Source organism: Mytilus californianus, unplaced genomic scaffold (assembly GCF_021869535.1).
Source record: "Mytilus californianus isolate M0D057914Y unplaced genomic scaffold, xbMytCali1.0.p SCAF_69, whole genome shotgun sequence".
NCBI lineage: Eukaryota > Metazoa > Mollusca > Bivalvia > Mytilida > Mytilidae > Mytilus > Mytilus californianus.
Genome location: NW_026262722.1, coordinates 198,389 through 210,850, shown reverse-complemented (window position 1 = coordinate 210,850; position 12,462 = coordinate 198,389). Strand labels below are relative to the sequence as shown.

Below are 12,462 nucleotides of genomic sequence, written 5' to 3'. Positions count from 1 at the left end.
TAACTTATCAAATTGTGTTTCAATTAAAATGAAAATATGGACGTAAAATGATCTTCGTTATACGACTTGTTAATGAATAGTAAAGACATGTTTCTACTGTTATATTTATTCAGATAAAACAGTAAATTTATTTTCGGATACAGCAACAGTAAAACTCTACATGTGCTACACATTTCTTATGTTTTAGCGAGAACGAAATAAAAGGATGTAAAAATGCAATTTCCATGATTGAATTGAGTAAAAATAATTTAGTACTTGTATCATTTCGTTTAACTTGTAGGTCGAGTATTTGTGGTATTGCTTCCTTAAAACGAAATGATTGTTTACTAAATAAATCCAGTAGCAAATATATCGTACATACAAAGGCTGAATTCTAATCGAAAAAAATAGTTTCTATAAGTTCTGGATTATCGAGCATTTTGGCCTCGAGAAGTACTTTAGACATAATAACTGATATCTGATAAGAGTGGCTCGATTTACTGTTATCTTTTAAGATTACAATGTGTATATAATGCTTTTCAGACGTAATCTCAGTATATCAGGGGCATTAGCTCCGATTGAGACTAAACAATAAAAGAGAATTAATTTACATTTTTTAAAGCGGCATTTGTAATTGATATTTCGTTTTAGCAGTCAGTTTGGTTCAGTTTGTCAAAATTATTCATTATTCATGTACAAAGCATGGTTAGCTTTCAAAAAGAAAAAAAAAATATCAATTTTAAATAGTAAAACAAAGGAGCTACAATTAATAACAACTTTGTGGAATGATTTGAACAAATCTTTCGTTTACAGGCAAAACGATGATTTACATAATCATTTTTCAATATATTACATGAAATCAAACAGACCTTAATAACATCTTCATTATACGCTTGCATACACTTGTCTCCTTCGTTTTATTCATATTTATCTTTGTATTTTTTAAGGTTTTACTTGAAGTATAACACCCCGAGGGATGTCAGGATTGGTCAAATGAAAGACACACAAGAAAAACATTAAAATATGCATTATATGACTTATAACAAATATATTTTTTTCTGCAAAGATTTGCAGTATTTCCATTTTATTTTACCGACCACACTAAAGTGAGATATTCTTTTCTATTTCTATCTGAAACCTATGAAATATGGAAAACTAAACAGCAAATCCCCAATTGACAACAACATACGATAGCGATCAAACGAATTAAACGTTTTAGTAAATGTAAGTTTGCATTTTAATCAGGAAAATAATGACCTTATACAGGTCATTATTTAATGCCTTGAAGCACATGTCATTGAAACTTGGTATTGTTTGGGAAGATTCTTAAAAAAAATGACCTATCGTTCTGAAAGAAACAAAATCCATGTAGGTATATAAATGGAGTCATACACTCTCGGTTTTCTTCTGAGAAAGTATCAATGCTTAATTAGATGGCGTCCTGTCAAAAAAACTAAATAATTCTCATGTATATTTTAGCAAGATACTGATAAAAAGTTCATGGTAAAAAAGTAGAGAACAGATGAGGTATTTGGGCAAACATTGACAAAGATTATTATTTTTTTTTCAGCTAAAGAAAGTACAATAGAAGATTCCGAAATGAAAATGACAGGTAAGAGGTAATTTAAAATCAAATAATCGAAGAAAAAAGATATACACACAACAAACTCCAGGGACGAAATAATAAAGATAAGGTAACACGATTCCTTATAAAAAACAGAAATCACAGACATATCACATACCTCAAAGGACTAACAGTAAATGTCCTAGTAGAAGCCCATACCTTTTCAAATTCGTGAATAGTCATTACTTGTCGTCATGCAAACTTATAAACCATACGATAATGTAGCTAGCGATGTTTGAAATTGATTGTTGTTTGCATCAATACTGAACAAAACATACCGTTATAGCAACAATATAGACAATGAAGAGAAATGAAGAATATACCAGGGTGAAAACAACAAGAACCCTCGAATTCAGGTGCCCCTGAACGAAAAAGCAGTTATGTCTCTACTTGTGAATTCCGTTACGTAATAAGGTCAAATAAAAATCAGGAATTTGTGGCTACAACAGTTGAACTATATCAATGGTATTACCATACATAAACACGATTCTAGTGAACCATATATGAAATACTAGTTCGTTAAACTGTCTTTATAAATTTGCTTACCTTAGTGCAAACGCATCCCTCATTAAAGGAAATCATGGCATATAACGCTTGCCATTAAAAGTTTTAGCTAATGATATATATACACCGAATATGCAGGTGCTGATTGAATGTTGTTAGAACATATTCCAGAATAATATAATTGAAATCAACTTTTTTTTGGAGTATATTTATATCAAGTAACTACAGGAATACTTCACATTTTTAAGACCAAGAGGGTACAAATGTTATGAAAAAAGTGTCAAAATATCGCCAACAATTGAAAATCAACTAAAAAGAGTGTCGTCCTGTAAGTCTTGATGCTCTTCCATTCTATGGTAAAAATTCCAAGTGAAATTCAAAACGGAAAGTCCTTTATAAATTGGTAAAATGAAAAGCTCAAATACATCTAACGAATGGAAAACAACTGTCATATGCCTGACTTGGTACAGGCATTTCCGTACGTAGAAAATGGTGAATTTAACCTGGTTGTTTAGTTAGCTTAACCTCTATCTTGCATGACAGTTGCATAGAATTTCATTATATTGACACCAATGTGTGACCAAAATCAGTGGATTCCGGTTTAAAGAAATGTCTGAAGATTGTTGATATTCGCATATCACATTTCGATAATAATTCAGAAATAAATTATTGAGTAAAACACCCATTTATAGGATTAAAAACAAAATTCAAGAACTCATAAAGAGTTTTGTGTTCGTAACGGCCGACAAAGCAGCCAACAATGTAGTGGTGGTATAACGCACATACTACACGGAAGTCCTTAAGAATGGAATTATACATTCATATACATTCAAGGCCGTGCACTCCACAGAGAGGTAAACAGAAAATAGTCATGTCACTACCATAGTTCAGCTGAAGGCCTCCTTTTAAAATTTGAAAGTCCCTACAATATATATGCTGCCTAAACTACACAAAAACCTGTTCAAATTTCTTTTCATCTCAGCTTCTAGTAAGTGTTCTACTACTAATCTTTCTGTGCTGTTTACATGTCCCATTACGTCTATCAAAAACTTGTAATTAATTTTTGTAATAAAGCATATAAAAATAATGGTATTCACCATTTTTGAAGTGTCAAAAACTCTTTGGATGGATGAATTACGTGCTTTTGATGGTCTGTTCAACATTATGTTGACATTTATGATTTTTCGACTGTATACATTACACTACCACACAATCCCATCAAACCAAAGTTTTTTCTTATCTAAGTAAATGGTCCTTGGAAAAATCTTTTTTTTCTTCTCCCTCTGTAATGATAAAGGGAAATGTTTTAGATATACTTACTTGAACTGTAGAGTATTTAAGCTTCACATTTTCCTCTTTACAATAACTATGTACGTCTCGGCACTAAAGTTTATCGACAGGTTGTAGGCATTTCTTTGGACACCAATTGCACCCCTTTGATGGCAAACACTTACCGTTACCATGATGCTGTTTTTTGCTTTAAATAATAAAGATTACTCCAATTTTACTGTGGAAATGTACCCAAAGGAAATTACTTTAGATAAATCTAATACAGACAGCAATAATTGTCCTGTCTAGATTTGGATATTTCAGTTTAACACGGGAATCTCTTTTCAAAATTGTACGATAAAAAAGATGATTTTTCGTTCCCGATTGTTCATTTTTTCTTTTGGGACGGTGAAAGCTCATTTGGCTTCTTCTTTATTTCACAACTTGTTTGTTGATTTCAATATACGTAAATTATGTATAACTGATAAATCATTTAGTTAGGGATTTCGTTAATACAAGTTTATCATAATCTTTACTAAATTCTTTCATAGATACCAAGAGTTCATATTTGAAAACTGGATACCACGTACTAATTTTCACCGGGATGGTTTTAATAAAACCCGTTAATTTAGATACTGCCCATGCAAACTTATTGATTCTTTGAATAAACTTATTCTTAAAGGTTATCAATTTAACACAGTTGTAAAATTTTTAAATGTTGTTTTTTTTTGGTATTAACATTGGTCTTGTTTTTGAAAAGTACAAAAAAAATTACTAAATATTCATTGCATATGTGATCCAACATCCTTAGATAGTGGTTTACTAATAATTTGGCAATGCACACGGTCATCCGTTTATATTTATGACGTCTTTACACTCAATCTGTTAGATGTATAATGATTGATACTAGTTTAGGAGAACATAATCTATCTATACGTTGTTATTGGCTTTGAACAAGCTTTCAGTAACTGTGAGTACTCATATTTCGGTGATTTGTGTCTATTGTCTTTATGTTAAGTGTTTTTGTGACCTGTACTGATATTTTGAATCAAGTCAATTGCAAATGATTTTTTCCGCTTGTTTTAAATGTTGTGCTGTAACACAATTTTCCCAGATTAGATGAGGGTTGGGCGGTCACAAACGTGTTGAATCGCGCAATATTCTTTATGTGAATGTCCCATGTCAGAAGCCTGTAGTTTAGTGGTTGTCGTTGCTTAATATCTGTCTTATTTGTTTTTCGTTAATTGTTTTGTTTTACGTTAGGCCGTTAGTTTTCTCAAATGAATTGTTGTACATTTTTTATGTCAGGGTGGTTTATAGCCGACTATACAGTATACTCATTGAGAAGGACCGTGCGGTTGCTTATAATTGCCTACATTCAATTCATTTGAACTGTGGTCGATAGTTGTCTCATTACCAAATCTTTTTTAATAACCAATTGTCAATGCACAATCATTTAGATATGAAATACACTTGACTTTATTCATGTAGCTTCAAAGGGATACGCATTATAACCAATTATTCAACGAGAGAAAAAAGCAAAGTGTGATAATATGGATTAACGCACAAGCACCATGGTAGATGAACACAATTGATTCCTATAAAATACCCATATTTACGATTGATGAATACTTAAATAGATGTTACAGCAGTCATATGATTTATATGCGGAAAATGACTCAGTCTGTATGTTTTAGAACACATTTCTGGTATTTTTAAGTATCGACATTAGCTTTATACCTGCTCTAACTGTCAATGTTTTAGTTACTATAAACCCTAGCGAAAATTGACGGTAAAAGAGTTGTTTTTTTTTAATGTGGAAACAGACTAAGGGCGTAATTTCATACCTTGTAATATAACGTTGTTTTAAGTACACTTATATAATTTGGGTATCTAATTTCGAAAACATGATCCTTTTTGTCACGTTGACATGAGCCCGTTATCATCAGTACTACTTGTTCAGGCCATTTTTTTAGTTTAATGTTAATTTGAAGGTTTAAATGCTAATTCGAAGGGCTCAGCAATGACTGAGTAATATTATGAACGATATGACATTATTAACATATCGTTACCGACATTGATACGACAGAACAGTTAACACCAATTATGATTTCTTAATGACATACCAAAAGAACTTACTTTTACTAAATCTATCATACACAGCAGTAGTTGTCCTTTTCTAGATTTGGACATTTCAATCTCTAAAGGAAAACTCCATACTTAAATTTACGACAAAAGAGACGACTTTTCATTCCCTATTGTCAATTTTCCTGTTTTAGACGGCGATGTTCCTTTGGCTCCATCATACGGTGTTTATATATTCCAACTCGTTCGTTATGCCCGTGTGTGTAGTGATGTCATAGATTTTAACGAACGTAATCAAAGCATCACTGGTAAATTGTAAATTTGGCTGTACCTGTAGAAAACTGAATAAAGACGGTATTTCACATCCTAAATTTTACGGTAATATTGTACTTAAAGCGCGGAAATCACTATGTGATCGGTGTAAACTCGTCGAACCTTTAAACAAACTTATTAGTAAAAGTTATCTTACCAATGTTGTAATTAGATCTTTGAATAAAGTTGACATTGGCACTAATATCGATTTTGTCATCAGCAAATTAAAACATAACTAAATTTGTATTCTTTTCAAACGGGATGTATAAAGACACACCCATGTTCATTTTGATATATAAAGAGGTTAACTTCTAACTATCCTACTGCCAGTCGATACATTTTTTTTTTTAGTTTTGGCATTGCACAAGTCATGTCTTCTTTGACTGTCTATGACGTTAAAATACTAAATCCCTGAGATGTATTTTAGTTGATTTTAGTCTCTGATGCATGATGTTTTGTTATTAATTGTTTTTGGCTTTTAACTATCTGTCAGTAACTGCGAGTACTCTCAAATCGTACTTTCTTGTTTATTTGACCTGTTGATACTTATTGTAATGCTTTTTTGTTATTTAATGTTATTCAGGGTTATATCTGGTCTATATACCAGCTTTGATAAGTGTTTGATAACACTTTTTCGTACTATGAACATCAAAATTATTTAATTTGTAAAAATATTTCCTTTCTCTATTTGAACTGAACACGTATACCTAACAACAAAATTATTTTCATTTACCTGTGTTAAAGTAATTGCAAATGGCTGATATTTTTGTTCCAGCATATTGTTTTTCTTAAATTATTAACATTTTACAGTGGTATAACATGTTACTTTTATTATTCTTCCCTTAGTTTATTTATTTTGTATTAACAATGTATCATAGATTAAAACGTTTAAACCTGCTGCAATTGTTTGCACCTGTCCTAAGTCAGGAATCTGATGTTCAGTAGTTGTCGTTTGTTGATGTGGTTCATAAGTGTTTCTCGTTCCTCGTTTTTTATATAGATTAGACAGTTGGTTTTCCCGTTTTAATGGTTTTACACTAAGTAATTTTTGGGGCCTTTTATAGCTTGCTGTTCGGTGTGAGCCAAGGCTCCGTGTTGAAGACCGTACTTTGACCTATAATGGTTTACTTTTGAAAATTTGGACTTGGATGGAGAGTTGTCTCATTCGCACTCATACCACATTTTCTTATATCTAATAATTAGATGGAATGTAAATTTCATTTTTATATTCATGTATAGAAACGTATGATTAAACACTGTAACACAGTATATGTCTGTGTTTAGATTTATCTCGACTCTAGATTTCAATATGGAATTTATTTTAACCTATCCTTGTTTGTAACGTTATCAAACTTGTTTGGAATCTAATTAGTATCTTTAGGTCAGACACATCACTATTATATTTTTTATTTTAGTGTTTCTAATTACAACGAATTAGGGAAACTTAAACTCTCTGCAAATTACAAACAAAAATTTTACTTTTTTCCAGAGCCTAATGAGTATGAAGAAGAACACTGATTGAACCGACTGCAATTTAGTTTAGAAAGAAATATTGCCTGCTTTTGTTCTTTTTTCATCAGATAATAACGAACATTTTCCTTTATTCGATTATTTGTTCAGTTTATCCTTTTTTGTTGCTAGTGGTTTTCAAAAAGTAACAGTAGGTTTTCGGGTGATTGGAGCTTCTGAGATTAGAAAAAGGATATTTTTTGGAGTAAAGCTTACAACAATCTGTTTTTTAAAGACAATAATGCAGAGCTTCGAACCAGTAAAATGAGTCCAAAAACACTAAGGAGCATCATGCGATAACTTGAAGAATAACCGAAAACAGTTGAAACAAATAACGAGAGGAACAGGAAGCTACTTCATAAAATCGAATGCAACTAATTACTAATTGGAACTTCAGCAAAGTATGGTATATCATATGATAGGAGCCGAATATATTAACTGGGAAACTGAGTGCAGAAGGGATAAATACGTTTTATACAGATAAAGCTACTAAGCAAGTGAAAAAAAAAATCATATATGTGATTTCTTTACTATATGACTATACATATATATGAACAAATATATATGAACAAATTCATCATACAAATATCTGATGATATGTACAAATCATTCATAAGAACAAAAGAATGAAATAAAAAAATGAACAACACAAATATTCGCAAACTACGTATCAGACAAAGCTAATGCTAGTCACAAGGTTATAAATCAGATGGTGCCACATTACCAAATAAATAATAAGATATTTTAGGATCGTTTTGACAAAAGAAAATATATAGATGATCAGTTCATGGGAAGATTCAAGTCACCACTTGACATCTGATAGACGAGCCTATTGAAAATGAATGCTGCATAGAAAAGGTTATGGCATTTATAGGGAATCAAACATGAATAATTATTTAATACTTGTCACAGTTAAGTTTATAGTAATGAAGTTGATTTACGAAGGTTATTTTAACACCTTTAAGAATATATCTCCCCGATACCTTGTCCGACTATGGCCAAACTTTTGTTCTCTTGTTTTCAGTTCTTTACTTCCAAAAATACTTTTAAGAGTTTCGAATATTCATGCCTCGATATTCAGTGAAGAGACATTAGTTGTCGAAACTTGCATCAGATGCAGTATAATTAGTAAAGTTAATTCTATTTCTAAAACTGGGTCGGTGCGTCTGTTGATGGATCGAAAGACCCCGATGGTATCATCAGCCCAGTAGCCGTAACCAAAGTACCCAGAACTTTGGTACTGGCATAACAACACGAATATTGTGTTCTTGCAATTGACTTTAAAACAATTTTCGAAATTATTTTAAAACTAAGGAGTTATTGTCCCTCATGCGTAGCTCTGATTTTCTTTTCCGGCTTCGGCTATTTTTTTTTGTTGATTTTGGTTTTATCAGCGTTTCAATTTATAAGACTCATCATTGGAGCTCGAATCAAAACAGTTGGAAGTCCAAATCAATTGAAGAGAATTAAAACCGAAAAGGCCGGAATTTGCGCTAATTACGACACACGCAAAATATAACTTCGATAGAAAAACCGTAGTGTTCCAAATCACAAACAAAAAGTAAAAATAACAAAAATACCGAACTCCAAAGAAAATTCAAAGCGGGAAGTCTCTAATCAAATGGCAAAATCAAACGCTCAAACACATCAAACGAACGGATAACAACTGTCATACTCCTGACTTGGTACAGTCATTTTCTGATGTAGAAAGTGATGGATTAAACCTGGTGTTATAGCTAGCTAAACCTCTCACTTGTATGACAGTCGCAAAAAATTCCACAATATTGACAACAATGTGTGAACAAAACAAACAGACATAATAGGTAAAAATGTCAAAAATAGAGGAACAGCATTCAACATTGTGTTGTAATCTTAATCACTATAAGAATATGTCAACAAAGATATACGAAAAGGCATATAGACAAAGCACATTAGCAAAAACAAAAGACAAGAATTCAAAAATTTACCATAGCACAATACCAATATTCATAAATAGCAAATGATAAATGAATAAAGTATTGCTAAAAAATCATTTTTTAATTCAGTAAACCATGAAATAGTTTGAAATTAGTGTTTTGTCTGAAAACAAAATATTATAGATCATTTGAAGTCGTCTGTTTTATTTCAAGTCTTAAAACATTGCCTAGCTAAATCTACCGTAATGAATATTGTTGTTAACTTATAAACTTTTTGTGGATGTTTTGCAATATTTACTTATCCAAATAATTTCTGAAAACATTTTTTTGAGCGATACTTTATTTATTTATCATTTGCAATTTATGAATAAGCCAGAAAAAAAATTATATTTATAATTTCCACAAATAGTTAAAGGAATTGATAAACGCGTATTTTCTAAGTGCACGTACAGGTAAAGATGTAAAATCTGTAGTAAACGCCCGTTTACTACTGACTAAACGAACACAGAGTAAACGCTCGCGTTTACTCGAGTAGTCATTTGAAATTTCCATTTTGACCGCGTTAACGCAATTGTAGTAAACGCGCGTTTACTGGTAAACGCGAAAATTGGAGTTGACAAATGAAATATGTTCACGAGGCGTTAACGTGCGTTTACTTTATGTTATGCTTGGTCTGCACCCAAATGTATAAAGGTCAATTTGTACTTTTGTTGATCATATAAATGATCTGTTAAATGTAAATAACATTTACCAAATAAATGGTATGGTTCAAATGGTATTTATGTGAACATGTACATGTGTGTACAAGTATGGTCTTTGCAAAATATATGGTCAGACTCTAATTACATTACCTTGATAAACACTTCAGTAGGCATATGAATTGAACTTGTTATTATATAGACCGAATACATGGTCTTCATACTATAATTTCTTTTTTTCAATTCGATGTGCTGAATTAAAGCCATAATGTTAAAGTGAAATAAAGCTGTGTTTTAGTATCAAAATCTCGGGTAAAATGTCAATTTATAGGACGACGAGATTGAACAAACAACACATCTTCCGAATAAAGTTTTTTACCAATGTAATTCTTCACACTACAATGCGCTTAATAAAATTCAGGTTGTAACTTCGGGTCATATTCATTTGTTCAAGCGTAAAATAAGGCTGCTGTGTATCAAAACTTTAGGTACGATGTCAATATGTAGGACGACGAGAAAGAACAAATGGAATTTCTGATTTAAGTTTTATCAGTTACTACGTTCGACAATAGTGGTCATAGTTAAAACACCAATTATGTTTGAAATGTTCATCTTACACGCTGTTGTGAAAAATACGTCTATATAATGTTCATATAATGTGTGCTATATATTTACTTATTCGAAGTCAATATTTGTTTACATAAATACCCAAAATGGCGAAAGATCTCCTACACATCATCAATATTCCATCAGTTAAAAGAAACATGCACGATCAACACATGCATAAATAAAAAAAAAAAAAATCTGGTGCTGTCCTTATATATATCCAATCACTTTATCTGTATAAAAGTCCGAATATCTAATAAAACATTTATTTAATTCCAAAATATAATTCGTGTTTACCAAACCATCGATCTGTAGATCAGCAAGAATGTGTAATAATAAGATACATCGTTTAGAAGCTGATCAATGGTCATCCAGCCAATAGATCGTAATGCAGGGATTCCCAAAAGGATAAATAAAATAATGTCAATTTATAAACAAATTAATGGTTCTCGTCGTCTACATAAAATTAGTTTTCGTAATAACTTGCCTTTATAACTGTTTTATTAATATTCATTCAATGATTTTTTTGTTATCAATTTTGATTTATTCGTAATTCTACGGCGTATCTACCCCAAGACATATGTGGCCTCAGCCGTATTTGACACAACTTGATTTAGAATTATGTATGATGCATTTTTATTCATAAGAATGTTAGCAAATGCAATAATAATATTGTCATGGATGCAAATGAACAGCCTGTAATAAGTAAGTTTTGAAATGGGAAATGATACATAACTATTGCAGAAAAAAACTATAATGAAAAAATATCCTACCTTAGGAGTATTACAGCTAATTTAACTTGGATCACAATTGTCGTAAAAACCAGTCTCAGTCAGTGAATAAATACAAAGATGATACCTGAAATCATTTACAATAAACCTTCTGTATGAAAATTCATCAATTCATTATAAAATTTCTTGCCGATTTGAATGTTATCATATATTGTCAGTTTATATTCGACTTATGAATTTGAATGTCCCTTTGGTATCTTTCGCCTCTCTTCTAAATTACTTTTTATAATGCTAACATCTTGTCCATGTATTTACCCAATTGATGTGATCTTAAGATATATAGAAATAACAAAGTAGTATGTTCAGTAAGACCCTTTTTTGGCCCCAAAATATAGCAGTTTTCCAAAATTGTTACAATGTAAACTTTTAGCTTTTCATTGGAAAGTAGAATACTTCTGCTATATAAATATGGGCTGTTTTTGACAATACAATGCACATATATCGGGCACTAGCATCATTTAGTCATGCTAAATTACTGAAATCTTCACAATTTTAGCATTTGAGTTAAATTTTAGACGGTTTTCGTCTTAAATGGAAGTGGCCGCATTTGTGTTCATTCTTAATATTTAAATGCAAGTTGTATTTGATGATAATACAAAACATATATATAGGGTGAGAGTAAACACGGATGCGGCCACTTCCATTTTTGACAAAAAACATCTAAAAAGTGACATATTATGGCATATTTGATAGATTTTTCATATTTAAGCTTGCATTTGGGCGTATTTAATGACTAAATCAGTTAATCTTTCACATAAACTAATTGAATCGACTGAAGTAGACACTAAAGTGTTTAAAAAGTGTCCAAAACCTTTTATCAGATGAATCTGAAATTTGAGGCCAAAATCGGCCCTTACCTGACCTACTCCTTTACTTCTTATATATAAAAAGAGTTAAGGCGAGTAAAATTATGAACTTGCTGTTTGTGAATACTAAGGTAAAACGTGTTCCATAAAATGGATAACTCAATTAAGGGGTTGCAATAAGGGATTCATTCAAATCATTTGATATCAAATATCCAGCTATATCCATATCCGTTCAGTGTCTGTTAAAATAGTTAACATATTTATGATATTTTCTAAATCGTAAATCGTAAATTGTATTCAAACTGGTAAGTTTGTCGTGTGAAAATAAGTTTGACACCTCATGAATATAAAAATAAATTGACA

General features: G+C 31.2%; 1 protein-coding gene across 1 annotated transcript in view; it reads left to right on the top strand.

The window, feature by feature from the left end:
* LOC127707394 (uncharacterized) overlaps positions 1 to 8,009 on the top strand; it is a 47,681-nt gene extending 39,672 nt beyond the window's left edge. Inside the window, exons 9-10 of the mRNA XM_052211874.1 lie at positions 1,550 to 1,591; positions 7,263 to 8,009. Of these exons, the coding sequence (XP_052067834.1) occupies positions 1,550 to 1,591; positions 7,263 to 7,291 (71 nt within the window). The 3' untranslated portion in view covers positions 7,292 to 8,009. The remainder of the gene's footprint in view (positions 1 to 1,549; positions 1,592 to 7,262) is intronic.
* Positions 8,010 to 12,462: the final 4,453 nt, after the last annotated feature.